The sequence below is a fragment of the Crocuta crocuta genome, unplaced genomic scaffold, assembly GCF_008692635.1.
Source record: "Crocuta crocuta isolate KB4526 unplaced genomic scaffold, BGI_CrCroc_1.0 scaffold93, whole genome shotgun sequence".
Classification (NCBI taxonomy): Eukaryota; Metazoa; Chordata; class Mammalia; order Carnivora; family Hyaenidae; genus Crocuta; species Crocuta crocuta.
Window position 1 is genome coordinate 6,065,277 of NW_027529641.1, and position 20,768 is coordinate 6,086,044.

The window sequence follows — 20,768 nt, forward strand, 5'->3', positions numbered from 1 at the left end:
AAACTATAAATCTCAGTAATTAAATTAGTGAAGCTTGAATAAGGTGATTATCCAAAAAAAAAAAAAAAAAATCACCACAGCTCAGTTTACAGCTAAGTGTGGGAGCAGAACAAATGCCATGGAACCGACATGTGTCTGGTCATCCAGGCTGCAGAGGTGTGTGTCGGGAAGAGGACTGTGGGAACGTGGATGTCCAACAATGGCTTCCAGAGGTCTTACCTATTCATACACCTGAGCTCTCCTCACCCCTTCTCACCTAGGACAGCATTTCTCAGGATGCTAGCAGCAAAGCCAACGGCTCAAGGTGAAGCAATTCAACAGAGGAAAAGCCCACCCCCACAAAGGCAAGGTCTGTAATGTGCAAAGTAAGGACCCCCCTCCTGCACCAGTGAGGGGCACAGCTACTTCCCTTAGGGATGAAGCTGTTTTTCCAGATCCTCCTGCCTTGAGCTGTCTCCTCTCCTTGTGTGTGTCCTCCTCCAAGGTAGAGATCAGCAGAACCTCTATGGTGCCATCCCCTCTCCTTCCAGAGCTGGGAGGGAGGGTCCATCAGGTATGATGGTTTTAAAAGCCTGTTCACTCAATCTGTGTAGGCAAATCCCTACCCAGTGTGCTGGAGTTTGGTGAGCCCCGTCCGGGGTCAGGACCACCTTGGTTAGGGCCAGGAAAGCCTCTCTTGCCTAGCTTAGTAGGACCCTTGTGATGTGCACGAACAGTAAGCTGCAGACATGCTGGTTTCTCAAATTTCAATCTTTACTAAAAGGATGTAGTAGACATTGGTGGTTCTGGAATTCCCAGCATCCATCCTTCCCCTTGGCTACAGCATGCTGACCATCACCCCCTCCCCATGGAGAACTCCTTCCCATGCATTGTTGTGGGAAGCACTATTGCTTCCCCTATGGAAGCCCAAAGAGTCAGGGCCCCCCTCATGCCCAGTGCAGATGACCTATGGCAGGCCTGGGAGCTGGTGACAAGCAGGTGGCTATGGGGAGAGATGGAGGCCATTCCCCGCAGGCCCTGCCACTGACCTCCACATGGTGTCTATGGGAGGTCACCTTCTCGGGCTGCCTGGGGTGCTGTGTTGCCACCAGATCTGCCACTGTCATGGGCAGCTCCTTTCTGATGAACACCCTTTTACCCTGCTCCTCACATTCAGGGTCCTTGTCTGCTGAAATGGGCTAATGCAGTCTGAGCAACATAGAGGGGAAGAATTTTTAATTTTTTTTAATGTTTATTTATTTTTGAGAGAGAGAAGCACAGAGTGTGAGTGCAGGAGGGGCAAAGAGAGGGGGAGACACAGAATCCAAATCAGGCTCCAGGCTCTGAGCTGGCAGCACAGAGCCCAAGGCAGGGCTTGAACTCTCGAACCGTGAGATCATGACCTGAGCTGAAGTCAAATACTTAACCAATTGAGCCACCCAAGCACCTTTTTGAGGGTAAGTATTTTTAACAGAACACCAAATTCCACTATCAGGGATTCTTAAAGCGATCATTCAAATTTAATAGATTAAAAAGCTAATCTGTTTAAGCTACTTTACAGAACAGTAATTAAAACATTTACAACAGTAAGTTACCTTTGGGGGCAGGAGGGAAACTTTGAAGGGGTCAGATGACATTCCACCTTAATCTGTGCAGTGTTTTTGAGAGTACAGACATATGATTGCATAACAGTGTGGGTGTACTTAATGTCACTGAAACACACAGTTAAAAATGGCTAAGACTTTATGTACAAATTTTATGTTATATACATTTACCACCATTTAAAATTAGGTTAAAATAGAATTCAAAATGCAGCTTTAAAACTATTTTAACAAATACAAAAAAAGCACAGACATAACTTAAAATTTCACCAAGATTTGCACCCTTTCCTGTAAATTATACCCTAATCAAAACAAGAAAGTGCACACACACACACACACACACACACACACACACAAAAACACTATAATATGCCAAGTTATAAAACACTGGCGATGCCCAAGCTTTCCTGGTTTCTCAAGGTACCACATTATCTCATTTTCTGCAGAAGCCAGGGCACAGCCCCTCCCGCCAGAGCTGGATCCTGAGATTTCAAGGCAGCTGTTCAAAATCCCTTAGCACTGGCAACCCACATATCTATGTGATTCAGATTATTTTTTCCATTCCGTGGAATCAAAACAAAATACAAAAGTAAGTTGGATACTGGAATGACAAAATTACAGAGATGGAATACAGATACATGGTAGCCAGGGGTTAGAGAACCGGAGGGAGGGTGAGGGAGGAAGATTCTATAGGAGCAGCCCAAGGGGGCTGCTTGGAGGTGATGGACCGGTTCTGCCCCTGACTCTTCCAGGGATTGGATGAGTATCTATATATGTGATAAGATGTCATAGAAGCATATGTAAAAACATACCCCAAAAGGGGTTCATGCAAAACCCCTGTGAAATCTGAGTAGAATCTGTAGTCTAGCTCATTGCATTGTGCCTATCAATTTCCTGGTTTTGGAAATAACACTATGGTTACATAAGATGTAACCATGGGAAGAAGCGGGGGTGATAGGTACAAGAATTACTCTGGCAACCTTCAGCTATTTTATAATTATTTCAAAACAAAAGGTTAAAAAAGCACAGAAACGGATCAAATGAGACTGCTAGAAGCCTGTCCTAAGCCCAGCTTTCAAATTTTTCTCTTCATGGACTCACCGCTGTTCTTATGAACTGACTTAATAGTACAAATAAATTATGACACATTAAAACAAAAGCATCATGTAACTATTTTTTTTTTTTAAAAAGGAAGGGATTCATTTCCTTTGTAAAAACTGAAGATCACTGAGGTATTGGAAAGAGCATACAATAAGGAAGTAAGAGACAGGGCTAGTTCAGCCCTGAGCTAACCGGCTGTCACATAAAGAATTATTACAGCTGGTCCATGCAATTAAGAGACTTTGTGGAGGAAATGAGACACGCACATCTGGGAGGTCACACAAGGACGTAAGATTTCCCCAGCAGCATGCACAGTGTCAAGGGAATAGTGTTGTGGATTGTATTATATTGCCCCCCTCCCCTAAATTCCTATGCTGGAGTGCTATCTCCCAACGTAAATGTATTGGGGGACAGAGGTTTTAAAAGGTAATGAAGGTTAAATGAGGTCATGAGAGCAGAGCATTAATGGAAGATAACTGGTATCCATGAAAGAAGAGGTGATCAGGGGTGCCTGGGTGACTCAGTCGGTTAAGTGTCCGACTCTTGGTTTCGACTTAGGTCATGGTCTCATGGTCCTTGAGTTCGAGCCCCACATAGGGCTTTGTGCTAACGGGGTGGGGCTTGCTTGGGATTCTCTCTCTCTCTCTCTCTCTCTCTCTCTCTCTCAAAATAAACAATTACCTTTAAAAAAAAAAAAGGCGATCAGGACACAGACACACACAAGAAAGTGCAAGTAAGGACACGGGGGAGAAGGCAGCCATCTGCACACCGAGGGGAGAGGCTTCAAGGAGAAATCAACAGGGTGGAAACGTTGATCTTGGACTTTCAGCCTCTAAAAGCATGAGACAATAAATTTCTGTTGTTTAAGCTGCCCATCTACGGTACTTTGTTAGAATAGCCTTAGCAGATGAATGTAAGTAGCAAGGTGATGTGGTTTAGGAGAAGGAAGACAGAACTAACTAGCTGTCTGCTCTAACAGAGGGCCTGAAATAGAGTACATAATCACAATTGATGGTTGATATAAAAAGTTATATATTCCAAAGAAAAAGAAAGCCAACTATAAATCATATGAAAGAAAACCATGCGATAAAATGCATATTATTTGGAAATGCTGGAATTCCTTCATCTGCATGCATGCATGCATGCATGCATTCATTCATTCATTCAACTAACAGTGGTGACTGAGCCTTGAAAGCCCTGTGCCAGGCACTGTAGGTCACACAGATGAAGGGCAGAGCTCAGCTCTGCCTACTGCAGAGTCTTCTGGGAAAGACGTAAAGGCAAGAGCAATGTGAGGGGTCAGTATCTCCTCAGAGGCTAGCACAGGGAGTGGGAGGGGCCTGGAGCAGGCCCCCACCCCCACCCACCCCCTGCTGGGCAGAAGTGCAGAAGCTGATTTGTGAACAAATGCCTGGAAGGAACAGCCACTCTTTGAGATAGTACATGCTTTTGCAGCTCAGCCAAGGGAGACTGGTCTTCCTGAAGCCCCAGCGGGGCTGGGACTGCAATGGGTGTCTGCTAACCCTCTGTTGGAGCCGATTTCATGATACATTTGCATAGTGAGTCCTTTACGGAGACAGCCCCGGACAATGAAGCATGGATTGGTGGGTCCGTTTTTCACACCTGTCTCCCAGATTTATTTAGCCGACTGATGGAATATAACATAAAAAAAAATCATTTTGGAAACTCTAAAATGTAACATGAATGCTAGCTATCATTATACTAGATTTTATTTTAATGTTTATTTATCTATTTTGAGAGATAAAGAGCACCTACACACAAGCAGGGGAGGGGCAGAGAGAGGGAGACACAAAATCAGAAGCAGGCTCCAGGCTCTGAGCTGTCAGCACAGAGCCCAACAAGGGGCTTGAACTCACAAACTGTAAGATCATGACCTGAACCGAAGTCTGATGCTTAGACTGAACCACCCAGGCACCCCTCATCATACTTGATTTTGAAGGGCCTTTTAGGCCACCTAGTTTAAAATGATCAAGGTCAGCCAGCTCATATTTGGCAGAGCCAGAGCAAAGGCTCAGGATTACCCACCGCCAGGACTCCCTAGGAAGCATGGGTTCTTAAACATTTGAATTCCACAATAATATATATATTTGTCAATCCTATACTGTTTCCCTACAATTCAAAGCACATCAAGTTCAGAATCTTGCTCTTGGTGGTGCAGTATTTCAGCCTCCTGGTGGATAAAGGTTAGTGCTATAGCAGTCAAAATCAGAAACTGTCTTAGTGTTTCCTCTGTTAGCCACGTGCTCTATTTCTAAGCCCAAAGACTGGTTCCAGTTTGAAACCTACGACATGTCAACAACAAGCCAGACACAACTGAGGAGAGGAGAGAAAGGAAAACGGCAAAGAAAAAGCTGGGGGAGGAAGCAAAAGTGGAGGAGGGAGGGAAGGGGAAGAAGAAAAATGTGCCTTGCTGGTGCCACGTGTTGGTCTCAGTATCATTTGACCAGAAAGCAATGAGCCTGGTGCCCAGGCTGGCAGAGGAGACCAGGGTCACCCACCCTACAGTCACCTCTTAGGACACTTGGTAAAGATCACCCACGTGCACGAGGGTAATAAGCCTTTGTCTCACGACAACTGTGTAACTCAGTGAGGGGGTCCCCCTCCCGCATGAGTGACCAAGAGTCTCAGAGCCAAATGTGCCCCCAACCACAGTCACCTATGGGCAGCATGGTGGCACCTATGGTTTAACTTTTCATATCCTCCTTATTAAGCATCCATTTGGACGTCTTCTGCCATGAGCCACCTCAACATTTAGCAGGGGGAAAAAAATGAAGTAAAATAAAGTCAAAGAGCCAATTTACAAGAAAAGAGGCAACAGAAAAGGCAGAGTGTGTCTCAGGACGGCTCCTCCAGACTGGAAGTGTTACCAGGGGATTATCTCGAGATTATCACAGGGGGTCGGCAGCCCCTTAAATTATTACCATTCAGCCTTTAGACTTACCAACAGTGTCACACGGTTCGTCTTTGTGTACGCAGAAATCTGTCCTGAAAAAAAACAAAGACAGACCTGGTCAGGTGTATGCAGTCGCCCCCAGGAATGGGAGAAGAAAACATTGTCAGTGAAGCCTGATTGGTCGTCCTGTTCTGTTATGGGTTCGGGTGTCCCAGGTTATAGTGACGAACACCAATTACCCATTTGTCAGGAGTAACCCATCCACAGTTCCCACCCTGTAGGCCCAGTTATCCCCACATAGAGCCCCCTTTTTACAATTCAATGACTCCACCTAACACTCAGTTTCTGGGAGGGCTCCCTCCCAACAATTGAAAGTTCTCAAAGAAGATGTTTGCAAGTCATGCATCAGAGACAATTAATATTCACTATAATCAAACTATAGTGACTTCCCCAAGACTTCTATGTGGGTAGCAACTGGCTTTAGATGCTGAAGTGACCAAGTGGCACTTACAGGAGAAGACAACAAAAAGGAATGTCTTAAAGTTATGTGCTTTAAAGCTTCCCAGGGTCCCAGGGTCCCTGGGTGTGTGGCTGTGTGGGAAGAGCAAATACGCTCAACAGCTGGTCCAGCCCCAGTTCTATAGGTGTAAGGGGGTCACTATGGCCTCTAGCCACTCATGTGTGAAACAACAGGTCTGGGCCCTTCTTTTCCAAAACCAGAGTGTTCCCATGATACTTTCCCAAAGTTCCCACAGTTAGGGGCTGACCAGATCAGCGACTGGGGCAGTGTCCTGGCTGGGACTGGGTGTGAAGAGCAGTGGCCTGGTCCTCCAAGGCCCCATGCTTGTTTTCTCATGAAGGCCCATGGAGGGCTGACAGAAAGCACCTGCTCCCTTCAACTCCTTCAGGCTTACAAGGTGTGCTCTGAAGCCACGTCTCACTTTACTTTCAAAGTTCTTCTGGACAAGCCAACCGGACAAGCTAGTCGGCACTAAGCCAAGCTGTGAAAGAACATGGCAGATCTGGGTTGGGCCATCTGTCCCCTTTCTAACACTCTGCCCCCTGGCATCAGTGTCCTCACTTCCTCTCCTTCCCTCTGTCACAATCTATTCTCAGGGAATGATCTGACCTGTTGTTTACAGAGGGCACAATGACAGAGAAGACCATGTGGTACTCCCTAACCTAACTTTGTATGGCCATCTCTCCTTCTCCCTCCGTGTCAATCCCAATCCAATGTGTAGTGTGTTCTGTTGAATCTGTGTCCAGAGTGTAACCCATACCTGACGCCTCTCAGTGCTGTGTGGGATCCCCTGGGGACAGAGCAAAGCCTGTGTGTTCCTGACTCTGGTTTGTTTCAGGCTCACCTGAGGCTTGTCAAAGACTCCACCTGCCTACTTAGACCCTCAGATTCCATTTGGAGTCCTGGTATGGAACCAGATGTGTGGGATAGCCCGCAATCCCAGGAGGAGGCTGGGGCAGCTCGGAAGGTATTGGCCCTGAAACTGGTCAACAGGTTCTGCTTTATTACAAGTTTCTAATTTTATCCTAACAAGCCCTTCTGTTTTTATCATCAATTATAAAATAATTTTAACAAGTGGAAAAAGGAAGCTTTCAAGAACCCCACATTTTTCATAACCTCACTCCAAAACCGAGGGAACTTTCATGGAAATGGAGAGAGGATAACCTCAGGAGCCATAAAAGGAAGCCTTGAGGTTTTTGTTTGTTTGTTTGTTTTTGTCAAAGACGACCTTTAGTGTTTTTGTATTCTTTGGGTAAATGCCCAGTAGTGAGAATACAAAAACACTAATTCAAAGAGATACATGCACCCCCAGGCTTATAGCAGTATTATGTACAATAACCAAGCTACGGAAGCAGCCCAAATGTCCATCGATTGATGAATAGATACAGAAGATGTGGTGTAGACATGCAATGGATTATTATTCAGCCACAAAAAGAATGAAATCTTGCCATTTGCAATGACATGGATGGGGCTAGAGAGTATAAAGCTAAGTGAAATAAGCCAGTCAGAGAAAGACAAATTTCATATGATTTCTCTCACAGGTAGAATTTAAGAAACAAAACAAACAAGTAAAGGGAAAAAGAGAGTGAGAGAGAGAGAGAGAGAGAAACCAAGAAACAGGAGGGGGGGGGTGATGGGGATTAAACAGTACACTTGTGATGAGCACAGGGTGATGTATGGAAGTGTTGAATCACTATACTGTACATCTAAAACTAATATAACATTGCATGTTAACTAGAATTAAAACTTAAAAAAAAAAAAAAAGATGATCTTTTAAAAGACTAATAGGCAGTAGACAGGGCCAGGAAGAAGTAGGACAGAGAGAAAACCAAACAAGTAAAATTACGGACATATATATGCTCACTGCTATGGTATGGATCTGACCCCAACTCAACATTCTTCATCTGACACTCCTCCCATTTAAATGAACAAGTTGGCTCAATGCCTTTTTCCAGGGTTTCCCAGAGTGAGCAACTGAAGCCTGGGCAAAAGGAGAAATCACGCATGACCACCAGTCTCATGATCAAGAACTAAACAGAACTGAGTAGAAGATGGTGCCCACTTCATGGGCGTTATCTTGGAGATAGCCAGCACTGCTGGCTGACAGGGGCATTGTGTGTTCTCTCATCCCATGAGAGTTCAATTAGAATATTGGCTTAGGGGCGCCTGGGTAGCTCAATTAAGCATCCGACTTCGACTCAGGTCATGATCTCATGGTTCGTGAGTCTGAGCCCCACATCAGGCTCTGAACTGTCAGCACAGCTTCAGATTTTGTGTCTCCCTCTCTCTCTCTGCCCATATCCTGCTCACTCTGTGTCTGTCGCTCTCAAAGTAATAAACATTAAAAAAAATAATTAAAAAGAATTCTGTCTTAAAAGAGTCAGCTAAAATTTGAATCTTCTCTTTCCTTCCTGTTCAAGGTTGTTTCTCAGAAAAGAAAACACAAGCCATTTTGCTGCAGGGGCAACTTCATCTCCAGGTAATCCTGCTCCCACTGCAAATTCATGCCAAACCCACTTTCAGGGGCTATAGGATTCAACTGAGGTCCCAACGCAATCTACACTCTCTAGTCCATTCCCTTTCCACTGCTTGTTCCTCAGAAGAAGGAAGGCTGTCTGGACCTCCATGACTTGGCGTGCTTCGTGGCAATGTGAGCTGTGCGCTCAGAAGCTTCCGGTCCTCCAACCTGGTTTTTACTGCTCTGCTATTACCATCTTGAAAGTATTTGTAACATGGAGTCCCCACATTTTCATTCTGCACTGGGCCCCACGATTTATGTAGCTAATCTTGTGCATAACTGATTGCCTTGGCATACAGTTGGGGCTTAATAAATAGTGGCTCCTTTATTTTTGGCAGACGTACATTTCCAGACAGTTTCAACGTGCCCTGTGAGCTTCCTGGTGGCCTGGTCTCCCCAGTGTTTGGAAACTCGAGAAAATGTAACGTGATGGTCCACAGATACTCACTGAGCCCTCGCCATCAGCAACGCCTGCAAGAGGCCCTCTTGGTCAGAGCCTGGAGCGAAGACATTCCTGGAGAGCGGGATGGAGTTAGGCGGAGGGGAAGGTCCAGCGATGGCAGGAGGTGTACCGGTGGCTGAGCTCCAAGCTGGCCCTGCCTGTTTGCTCCAGGTGTTTCCCAGGAGCACAGAGCCAGGTTTAGGGGGAAATCTATGTTCCTGGCTTCCTGAGGGAGACGCAGGACCAAAGGTAAAGCTGTGCCAGGTGCCGAAGCCTCCTGGAGCCCGGTCCTCTGTGCGGGTCCCGCGTGGTCCCAGACTCCACTCACGTGGAGGTGTTTCCTAGGCCCAGACAGGACTCAGCTGCCAGAAAGCCAGCTTCTGTGGCTTCTGGCTCAGCAGCTCTGGCTGGACATGAGGTCATGCTCACATCCCTGTGGCTGGCCATCTGCAGGGCTGGGGGGTGTCCAGGAGAACGCACTCTTGGGCTCAGCCACAGCCCATAAGGGAGGGGCGGGGAAGAAACTCTTGCGTTGGCCAGTCTCAGTCCCCAGACTGGGGGACCCCGGCCCCCAAACAACACGTGGCCTGTGCCGGCTGTGATTAGACCCTCAGCTCAGATTACTCCAGGAGGAAGGGGCTGTTTCTCAAGAGCAACAGCTGTCTCGCACCCAATTTCCACGTGAAAACATCAGCCTGTTAGTATCCCAACTGAGGGAACTGCAGCTCCAGGCCTCTAATTATTAAACAATGCGTCTCAGCCAACTCGGCTCCCAGCCCCGACTCCGGCGCTGCCTCCCCTGTCCTTCTGGGAGGTCTTGAATTCAACAGCTGTGAGCACCCAGCGAGTGGGCTGGGCACTGGCTGCTTCGGTCCAGCAGCTCCACAGAAGCAGGTAAGAGGAAGCACGACTGCTCAGGTAGCCCGTTAGATGTCGGTGCGAAATGGGGAAAGAAAATCCCAGCTCCTAGGCTGGCCTCAGGGAACGCAGACGCAGGACGCCTTCACACTGGCGCTGCCTTGCAGCGGAAGGAACCTTGCTTTCCGGGGACACCAGACATCCCCCTCCTCCCCAGCACCTGTATTCAGAACCCCTCCCCAGCATTCAGGACCATTCCCCTTCTCCTCAGCCCCCTTAAGTGCTTAACTAGAAAAAAAAAATGGTAAATTGTTTTATTGTGATGAAATACACAGAACATAAAATTTACTATCTTAGAACTTTTTCAAGTGTACAGTTCGGTGATGTTGAATGCGTTTGTAACATTGTGCGATGAATCTCCAGAACTCTTTCCATCTTGCAAAACTGAAACTATATCCTTTAAATGCTAACTTCCTATTCCCTCTTCTCTCCAGCTCTACATCCTGTGTCTATGAATTAAACTGTTCTAGGTTCCTCGTGTAAGTAAAATCATACATTGCTCTTTTTGTGACTGGTGTGTTTCACTTAGCGTAATGCCCTCCAGATCCACCCATGCTGTCACATGTGACAAGACATCCTTCCTTTATAAGGCTGAACAATAATATTTCACTGTATGGATGGACCGTTGTTTTGTTTATCCATTCATCCATCGAAGGACACCTCAGCTGTTTCCTCTTTTTAGCTATTATGAGTCATGCTGCTAGGAACATAGGTACACAAATCTTTGAAACCCTCCTTTTGATGCTTTTGTGTATATACTCAGAAGTAGGATTGCTGGACCGTATATTTGGTAATTCTGTATTAAATATTTTGAGGAGCCTCCATACTGTTCTCCCCAGCAGCCGCACCATTTTACAGCCCCACCAGGAGTGCACAAGGAAGAGGTTCTGCGTCCTCGCCAACACTGGTTATTGTGTTTGTTTTTGGTAGTAGCCATCCTAATAGATGTGAGATGTATAAAGCCAACATTTTTACACAAAGTATTTCCAATATGGTAAATAAGCTTGTTGGAAGCAGGAAAAAGAAAAGAAAGCTAGAATTCTCAGGCTGAGGGTGCGTGCACCTCTGCAGATGGCATTTTATGAAAGAGCTCATCCAGAAGCTTTGTCAACACTGATTTCAGTGACATTTATTGCCTCTAGGAAAAAAAAAAAGTGGGGGTGGGGGGAAGGTAGCTACTCTCCCCAAACCAAGACCACTTGCACGTGCTTTCTTGACCCAGACAAGGAATGAAACTGCAGGGAAGACACTACATGGGGAAAGTTCTCATAAACATCAGAATCTGTACATTTTATATACCTTTGCTACAAACCACGTTCAAAGTAGTGACCTTGGAAGTTTAGCATTCCAAAGGTGAGGTTGGAATGATGCATCTACAAGGTGAAAAAGGCCAAGGAGTGCCAGCAACCACTGGAAGTTAGGAAGAAGGAATCAAGGACTCTCGCCTAGAGCCTTCTGAGAGAGCACAGTCCTGCCCACACCTTGACCTTGGACTTCTGGCCCCCAGAACGGTGAAAGAGTAAATTTCTGTTGTTTGGAGCCACCCAGTTGGTGGTAATTTATTACTGCAGGCCTACCAGACTAAGATAGCATTGCTGCTGCCTGTGTGGAAAGCTGTCCTTAGTTTCTGTTGTCCGCTGCTATGTCCCTGGTTTCCCTCCCAGTCTAGAAAAGTCCAGCTCTGTAGTCTACAAGGAAGCTCAGCTCCCTACTTCAAGTAAAACCACCATGTGAATTCCCCAGGCATCCCTGCCCACTGCTGTTATCCTGAGAGTGTCCCGTGGATGGAGCTGTGCACACAGCACACGTGTACCGATGTGGACTTCCTCCTACGGGAGCTCGGAGTATCCACAGTCCCCATACTAGCATGCTTAATCCAGTCTGGAGGCAGCCTCAGACACAGGTTAGCTCTTCCCCAGTGAGCATTATATTTGGCGTAAGGGAGAGATAGTAGATGAATTTGCTTGGGACTCTTGGGTAACCAGGATTTCAGTACTTTTATATTAATAATAGCAATGGCAGCAATTATGGGTAACATTTATCATGTCCTTACTCTGGGCCAGGCAGTGAGCGCCTGGGTTGCTCAGCTGGCTCAGTGTCCAACTTCGGGTCAGGTCATGATCTCCTGGTTTGTGAGTTCAAGCCCCACATCAGGCTATGCACAGATATTGCAGAGCCTGCTTCAAATTCTCTGTCTCTCTCTCTCTCTCTCTCTCTCTCTGCTCCTCCCCCACTAGCGTTCTCCCTCTCTCCCTCCCTCTCTCTCTCTGACTCTCTCTAAAAATTAAATAAACATTAAAAAAAAAAGCATTTCCCATGTTCACTGAATCCTCATAACTCAGAGGTAAGTACTATCATTTATCCCCATTTTACTCATGAGGAAACTGAGGCTCAGAGAGGGGGCCCCAGGTCTGATTTCCAAGCCCGAATTCCTAGCAAACTGCCCTCTATTCCTCTCCAAAGAGGGAAATGTCTTTTTCCTGTCACGTTTCCAGCTACAGGCCAAATGCAGCTGTACCTGGTCACAAACACAGCAGCATCCACAGGGGGCGTATCATCCTTTCCTCCTGGAACCTGATTGTTGCCGAGGTATCGGGCTCCTCCATATTCCTCATTCTGCCAGTGACAGAAGCTCTCCAGGGACCGCTCACCATGGTGCCCGATGGACAATTTGGCCTAAAATAAATCAGGGGTGGGAGAGGACAGTTAAAGAAGCAAACACCCAGGGAAGCCCGAGTTTATCTCAGAATATAGTGTGGAGACAGCTGCTTGCTGGGACATTATTCAGTGACATGTGTCTCCCAAATACAAACCTAATGCTGGTAGAAAGATGCAGAGACCCAGAGAGAGGCCACTAGGGCCTTATTTGTAAGTTCAAATGAAGACTATGTTATTTAAGAGAAGTAGTCTCTGTCTCTGTCTCCCTCTCTCTCTCTCTTTTTATTTGGCAAACTGAACAGTGTACCCAGCCAAACACTGGTCTCCCATTATCAAGTTCATTGCCTGCCTCTGCAAGGTGACACTGTCATGTGGAAACACTCAACTGAAAGACCAGAAAACAACGCTACAGTGAATCTAATTTGGTCTAAGACTGAGAGATAGCTCCAGAAGGATAGCCATGGGCTTCCAAAGGCCTCCCCATCCAGCCCTGCACACGTGAGATGTGCATAGGTCCACTGCTCAGGGCTCCCTCGAGGCTCCAAGCAGATTATGTGCTCACCAAGCTTCGAGTCATAGTACCTGCCCTCCTCCTCTGGACACCCCCAGGCCCTGGTCCAGGGCATGCTGTTGCCATGTGCAAAGCCGGGGCCTACAGACGTGACTGATGGCCTCCTGAGCACTCAACAAGCAAACAAGGAACTTCAAGACCAGTTGCACCATCTGCACACTCTAAAGGGCATCCCTGGGGACTTACAGGCCGTTGTCGTAGCAGGACAAGCTTGGTAACTTGAATGTTCACTTTACTTCCAAGGCTCTGGTGCTGAAACATATTGTACACCTGTCAGGAGAGAAAAAGAAATAGTGGTGTAAATACAAAAATTAACAAAACTACAGCAGTATGGATGGGATCGTGGGACAGAGAAAAGGTGTTAGGTAACAACTAATGACATCTGAATAAACTATGGACTTCATCATAATCGGTCAGAATGTCAAAGAAATACAAGTAATCCAAGGGGCACCTGACCTGAACATTTTTTCAAAGAAGACATATGGATGGCCAACAGACACATGAAAAGATGCGCCATCAGGGGAAATATGTATCAAAACCACAATGAGATACGACTTTACACCTGTCAGAATGACGAATATCAAAATTAGAAAAAAGTGTTAGTGAGGATGTGGAAGAAAAGGAAACTATATAATATTAACTACTGATTGAAAATCAGTTGTTAAAAAAAAGATATGGGACAGCAGATTCCTAAAGGAGGAAAGGATGTTAGAGGATTCTGATAGGAAACTCAAAAACTGCCATTCTTGGCTTTTATGCAAGAGGTTGAAAGGGACCTTCATGTAGGGGAGGGGGGAGGTCAATGCCTGTGGCTATCTACCATGTGCCAGCCTGTGTCGTCTCTAACTTTCATCACAACCCATCAAGGTCAGTATCTCCGCTCATCAAGATAACACCACCTGCTCAAGACCCCCAGCTGGTCAACAATGACCCCAATGCACATCCATGCTTGTCCAGCCAATAAGACCATATTCCTTCTTTATTCCCTGAAGTTCTCATTCCAACCAAGGCATGTCATGGAGATAGAAGTATAGCAACAAAAGACGACTGTTTCTCAGTTTTGCATCTCTTGTTGGTAGAACTTAATTATAAGGCCCTCAATATCAAAAAAATCATAGGAAAGCATTTCAAAGGGAAGAGAGATAGGAAATCTCAAACAGGGCAGAGGAATCAAAGTTGACATGGATGGGGAAAGCCCACTGAATGAGAGGATCCCTGGACCCTGCCCTATAATACGGACAAAGCAGGAGGTAGGGGGTACCAGGTGTAGATCATGTAGGTGGTAGCTTAAGACAGAGAGAGAACAGGGAAGAGATCCTTTTGAACATCTGAGGAAATACTTTTGCTTCATTATGTCCTGGGTGTTTTTTTTTTCCAGTTTTATTGAAATACAATTGGTATATACATTGTATTATTTTTAGGTAAACAACATGATTGGATATCTGTATATATGCAGATAATCGCCACAGTAAGTAACACCATCATCTCACAAAGTTACAATTTGTTTTCTTGTGATGAGAACTTTTAAGATCTGCTCTCTCGGGAACTTTCAAACATATGATACAGTATCATTAACTACAGTCACCCTGTTGTGCATTACATTCCCAGGACTCATTATAACTGCAAGTTTGTACCTTTTGATCCCCTTTGCCCAGTGCCCACCCCCTTCTCTGGCAACCAACCAGCAATCGCTTCCTCTGTATCTAGGAGTTCAGTCTTCTTTAGATCCCACATATAAGTGAGAACATATAGTATTTCTTTCTCTCTGACCTATTTCCCATGGTTTTGAATACTCTACTTTGTTTTCTTTCTGACAGACACAATCTAGGAGGGAGAATTTTGCAGCAGGGGCATTAGAACTTTCTCCAGCTGGTACTTGTGTTCCAGTTCCTTGGGACATCGGTGGCAACATAAAGCAAGGACCAGAGCAGACAGGGCAGCCCCCATCAATTCAGGCCACATGAAGCTGGACACAGTGTCTGGCACACAAACGTCAGAAGCCAGGCACGCACAATGTTTGAGCATCTGTGTGACAAAGGAATTAGCTGTCTCATTGCTTGAATCTTACTCTTTGCAAACTATTATTAAAGCAAAATCAAATCTTTGTGTAATTTAATATTCTTTCCCACAAGGAAAAATAGAACACAGTTGTTCTGTTCTTACTCAGCCCACCCCCTAAATCTTCCCCCCTCAAGAACAAAATAAGCAGGTTTTTTTTTTTTTTTTCCACACTGGACCATCCGTAGGCCAATTCTGAAGTCATGTCTTAATTACCTATCCCCAAACCTGGGTGAAGAAGGGGAAAACACATAACTTTTTCCCTGTTTTGATATTTTGAGAACCACCCAATGGCTGCAATTCAAATTTTTCCAGAAATATTCAGCAATAGGATTGGGCCCAAACTGGAAAACCTCAATTCAAAACATGACAAAAAAAATAGGAAGAATGAAACCCTGGAGTTCTGAGGGAGAAAATGCAAGTCGCACAGGATTTCAAGATGCAGTCTACTCATTGCCTGAAAGGTCAACACCAGCCAAAGATGTTAAAGGATGTTGTTTAGAGAAGGTGTAAAGGAATGACACAGTAAAGCACTTCTCAACAGTACTGAGACACAGCACATAAAAGAGGCATAAAGAATCTTCATGAAATAGAGTAAATTTCCGGATGGCAAAACTATAAGAACACCCTGCCCCTCCAGAACCTTCCATTTCCTCCTCTCTGGGCTGATGACAGTTCTGTGCATCCTGCACAACCATGACCCCCAAAGGCGCAGTCACTTCCTATGGGGCAAAAAGGATGTGAGATGGAGAGGAAGAAAAATCTTCATCCTTTCAGGGGCTGGGAGGAAGGGCTGAGAGATGGGAACTGCTTCATGGGTACAGAGTTTCAGTTTTGCAAGATGACAAAGTTCTGGAGATTTGGTTGCACAACAATGTGAATATACTTAACAATACTGAACTGTATACTTAAAAATGGCTAAGATGGGGGGGCGCCAGGGTGGCTCAAACGGCTGAGTGTCCAACTTCAGCTCAGGTCATGATCTCCCAATTCGTGTGTTCGAGCCCCACATTGGTCTCCGTGCTGACAGCTCAGCGCCTGCAGCCTGCTTCGTATTGTGTGTCTCCCTCTCTCTCTGCACCTCCACTGCTCACACTCTATGTGTCTCTCTCAGAAATAAACATTTTTTAAAAATGTTTTTGAACAGCTAAGATGGTAAATTTAGTATATATTTTACCACAATTGGAATTCAGTTAATTTTTTTTGGAAGAAGCTTCATGCTCTAGCAATATTCTCTAGCAAGGCTGAAGGCAGGCATTTCCCCTTGATGTATGCCTAGAGCGCTCATATGCAGGAAAGCAGATCTGGGAGCCTGACCGTAGCTAGAGCCACTCGTCACCTGGTGGGTGCCGTGCCACGTTCCCACAAAGCTAGCAGAGCACAGGCTCTCCCTAGAGGCCCGGAGCCAAGTCAGGAAAGCCAGACAAAAGTCCGACGACAGCCACGAACACAGAGCAGCAGGCCCCAAAGACATGTAAGGAAGTCTCCTTCTCTCTTTTTCCCCATGGAAATTCAAGCTCAGGAGAAGTCCTGGAAGGCGGCAGCCATACGATGCTACTTAGGGAGACACCTGGTTGGGCAAAGGAACAGCACGGCCGATCGTCTGGAAATTCTGTCTCTGGCGTCCAGCTCTGGCTGTGTCCTGGCAAGTGCTCAGAGCCCAGGCTGCGTTTGTCACATTTCCTTGGCAGCCTAGGGGCCGAGCTGGTGGACCTGATGCCAGCAGCACAATGCAGCTCTCCTGCCTGGGCAACTTGGGGACAGGGGCAGGGAGGGGCAGACCGGGCCAGAGAAGAAGCAGGTGATACAGACACACAGAGGAGCTGTTCAGGGGCCAGTGCAGGGATTCATTAAAAGCGCCACCTACCGGTGCTACCCGGGGCCTCCCCAAGGACAGACAAGGACTGCAGGTGACACCCTCCAGTCACACTGGGTGCCCATTCAGACCCCCATCTAGTAAAGGACTCTCTCTAGCACGGTGCCTCTGAGTGGGGTCCCTGAGCAGCAGCATCTGGGTTATTTGTTGGAAATGCATTCTGGAGCCCACCCCAGAGCCACTGAGTCAGAGACCCTGGGGGTGGACCCAGCCACCTGCAGTTTACAATCCCCCCCCCAGTGGGTTCCCAGGGATGGCTGCTGGCATGTGCGGACCAGGCAGTGCTCTAATGCCGTGACAGTTTCTCTGGGCACCGGAGAGAGGCTTATTGTCTGTTTCGCATGGTAATGGAGTGAAATTGATGTCATTTTTCCTCCAAACAGAGCTCGCCCGGAACATCTCAGGTTTTCATTTCACTCCACGGTTGTTAAGGAAGCTAAAAACAACCAAAGCTCTGTCAAGCGGCCCCATTTTCCAATCCGGCTGCCCAAACCTAGGGTTTCTGCTGTCAGGGCCACCTGCTTCCGCCTGCAACTTGGTCTTGAAAACATTCCTGCTCCCGTGTCACTACCACTCCCAACAGCGGGAAGCCCAAGCTATATACATAAGAAGACACTACAGCACATTTGAAAAACTGACCAATGCCAAGTCCAGAAGACCACTCTGCAGCCTGCTGTCAGTGGAAAGACCCAGCCTGGCAGAGGCCTCCGTGTGCACCCGTGCATGTGAGGGCTTGCTGGGGACACGGAAGTTAATGTTTATTTATTTTGAGATAGTGGGAATGAGAGAAGGAGGGGTAGAGAGAGGGAGAGAGAGAATCCCAAGCAGGCTCCATGCTATCAGCACACAGAGCCCAATGTGAGGCTCAATCTCACAGACCACAAGATCATGACATGAGCAGAAATCAAGAGTCAGAGGCTTAAGCTACTGAGCCACCCAGGCCCCAGAGGCATATAATGAAATCCACCAGGTACAAGGACAAGGAGAAATAATGCAGCTACTCGTCACAGACATCCACCCCCTTCCCTCCTCTCAAACGTGTCCCATCAGGCCACTGATTGACGCTTATCTAATTTACACATCACAACCAGGAGACACTATGAAAACTGTGAGCAAACACAGGACACCAAATTCTCCCAGCTTTGAGCATGTTATCCTACACAAAGTCCCCACAAGTGCCCAGGCCTGCCTCGGGGACAGAAGCATGCCTAGATGTAGCCTCAAGGGTCAGAGCAGCAAGCGTGGTCTCTACCCAGAGACCCAAGTGGGACCTTGTGATGCTACTTCCCTCAGCCTGGAGAGAAACGTGTTGCAAGGAAGGTGGGAATCACTCCAGCAGATTCCCTTCCAAATCCACGAGAGCTGGGGAAACAGAGCTATTTCCATCCTGCAGCCCCACAGGAAACACTCGGGCGGGACAGAGATGGGCTGGTTGGCCTCACCTTCCCACTCATGGCACCTGGAGGCTTGGCTAATGACAGGGCTCCTCATCCCGACCACAATCCTTTCCCATCCTCCTGGCTTAAAGAAGATCTCACTTCCTAACAGAAATCCCTTGGCTAAAACAGCCACAGGAAGAACAGAATTCTTCGGATTTTCACAACTGGTATTTTGAAGGACTGAAGTGGTGGAGGGTGGTCTTGTTCAAAACAAGGGGCAGCGTCTGAATGCAACTTGTTGTTAAACTTGCTGAAGAGCTGACCCCCACCAGAGCAACGGACACCAGCTCCGAGTGCTGAGAGTCTGCATGAATGGGTCAGGAGACCCCGTCGTCATTTGCCCTCTGGCCCCGCCACACCGGCCAAGATTGCCCACAGGAGGTGGTGGGAGGGTTCCGTATTAGCGTACACAGGCCATATGCCTTTCGCCACAGCGGCCCTGCCCTCAGTAGGCAGGCCCCATCAGTAAACATCTAAATCCCAATTTAATGTGGCTGGCCCCAGATATGCCCTCAGCGACAGGATCTGGAGCCTCCAACGCCTTAGTACAAGCAGTGGAAGGGGAGCAAAGTGTGGAATTAAAGCCAGACAAGCGGACCGACCACTCAGTCCCTGTCCTTCAGCTTTAGGGGGCGGGAGGGGTGAGGGGTAACCCTGCCGCATACCACCCCCTCCCTGCCTGTGATAAAACAGCTGCCGCTGTGCTGGCGATAAAATTATGAAAGCAACTATCAAAGTAGAAGCTTTGCCTCAGTACTACTTTAGTTGCCATAATGAGTGTTTACTCCTGGCACTCGTGCTCTGGACAATTAAAAAGAATAAACGAGATGAAATCAACTACAGATGAAAGGGTCTGGTGTGGAGCCAGCCCCACCAGCCGTTCTTCTGGGTTTCCTCAGGGCAGACCAAAGCACGGCACCCCGTCATTAACCAGCCACCAGGAGGACTTGGGTTTGTGCAAATGAAGAACTCAGGCATATTTCTCAGCAACCCGGGCCAGCCCCTCCCTCCTCCCTGCGTGCCCGCCGCCTCCACCCTCTCACTCCCGGCCCCTAGCTTGGATCCTCTCCCTGACACGCTCTCCATCTCCAATGCCCCCTCTCCCCTGTTCCCACTCCACTGCCCCCCTGGGCCACAGCTGCTGGGGCCATTCCTCCCTTCCCCCTTCAGCTGCCGCACTGCTCGGGATGTCTTCCGGCCCTCTTTAACAGCCAGGCCAGTGTCCACCCACGCCCCTAAGGCTCCCCTCCTCCCTGCCGCAGCCACATCACACCACCGGTCTGCCCACAAATGCAGCCCCCACCACACCCACTGCGAGACTTGTCACCCCTACCCCAATCTCACAAACTCTCACTCTCACTCAGCTCAAAGGTCAGCTCTTTCCTAAAGTGCCCATGCTGCACAATGATCGCTCGGCAGCCCTCCACCTGAGCCCCAGGGGCCCCTGCAGATATTTCTACAGTAACATGGGTATTTTATCCATCTGCTGATACCACTGCCTTCCGAGGGAAGGACCAGGTCTGTTGTCACTGTATCCCCAATACCTGATGCAGTGCCAGTGGTCTTCAAAAATGCTTGTTACGAAAGGGGATGGATGGGTAGAGTTGGGATGCAGGCAAAAGTTTTTCTGTGTCTCCTCTGTGAGGAGTGCAGCCCCTCCCCTGCCCAGCCATCATGTGAAGGTTTCCCTCTACCCACATTCATCAAGTCAGATGTAGACACAAGCTTCGGGGCTCCTTCCCTGGTACCCTCAATTAGATTACCTCTCCCCGCGTTTTCCTCCAGCCCTCACAGCATACGGCAAGAGCTGATTCACATCAAAGTTTGATCCTGATTCCTTCTACTAGGCCACTGACTCCTTAAAACAGGGGCTGACTCACTCAACATCAAATCACCCTGGGAGGGGGTCTAGCATTCAAGAAAGGTTTTGGCAAACCTCTGATAAAGAGCGGCAGGCAGGACACAACCAGTAAGCAGACCCAGGCGCTGAAACAACACACCAGGGCAGGGGGGACAGGTGGGCCCTCTCCCATGGGAAGCCCTTCGGTTCCCTGCTGGAGGGTCACAGGGCTGTGTGTGTCTCCATCCCTCCACCCAGCTTCTTCCTTAGCTGGGGAAAAAGACAAGGACAGAGCACTCATCCAGGAGGAAGCAGAGCACCCCCCCGCCCCCC

General features: G+C 47.6%; 1 protein-coding gene across 1 annotated transcript in view; it reads right to left on the reverse strand.

Annotated features, from left to right (window-relative positions):
- Positions 1-20,768, reverse strand: part of ADAMTS17 (ADAM metallopeptidase with thrombospondin type 1 motif 17) — a 335,153-nt gene that overhangs the window by 252,291 nt on the left and 62,094 nt on the right. Inside the window, exons 4-6 of the mRNA XM_077762416.1 lie at positions 13,409-13,492; positions 12,512-12,669; positions 5,644-5,687 (exon numbers count right to left, since the gene is read on the reverse strand). Of these exons, the coding sequence (XP_077618542.1) occupies positions 5,644-5,687; positions 12,512-12,669; positions 13,409-13,492 (286 nt within the window). The remainder of the gene's footprint in view (positions 1-5,643; positions 5,688-12,511; positions 12,670-13,408; positions 13,493-20,768) is intronic.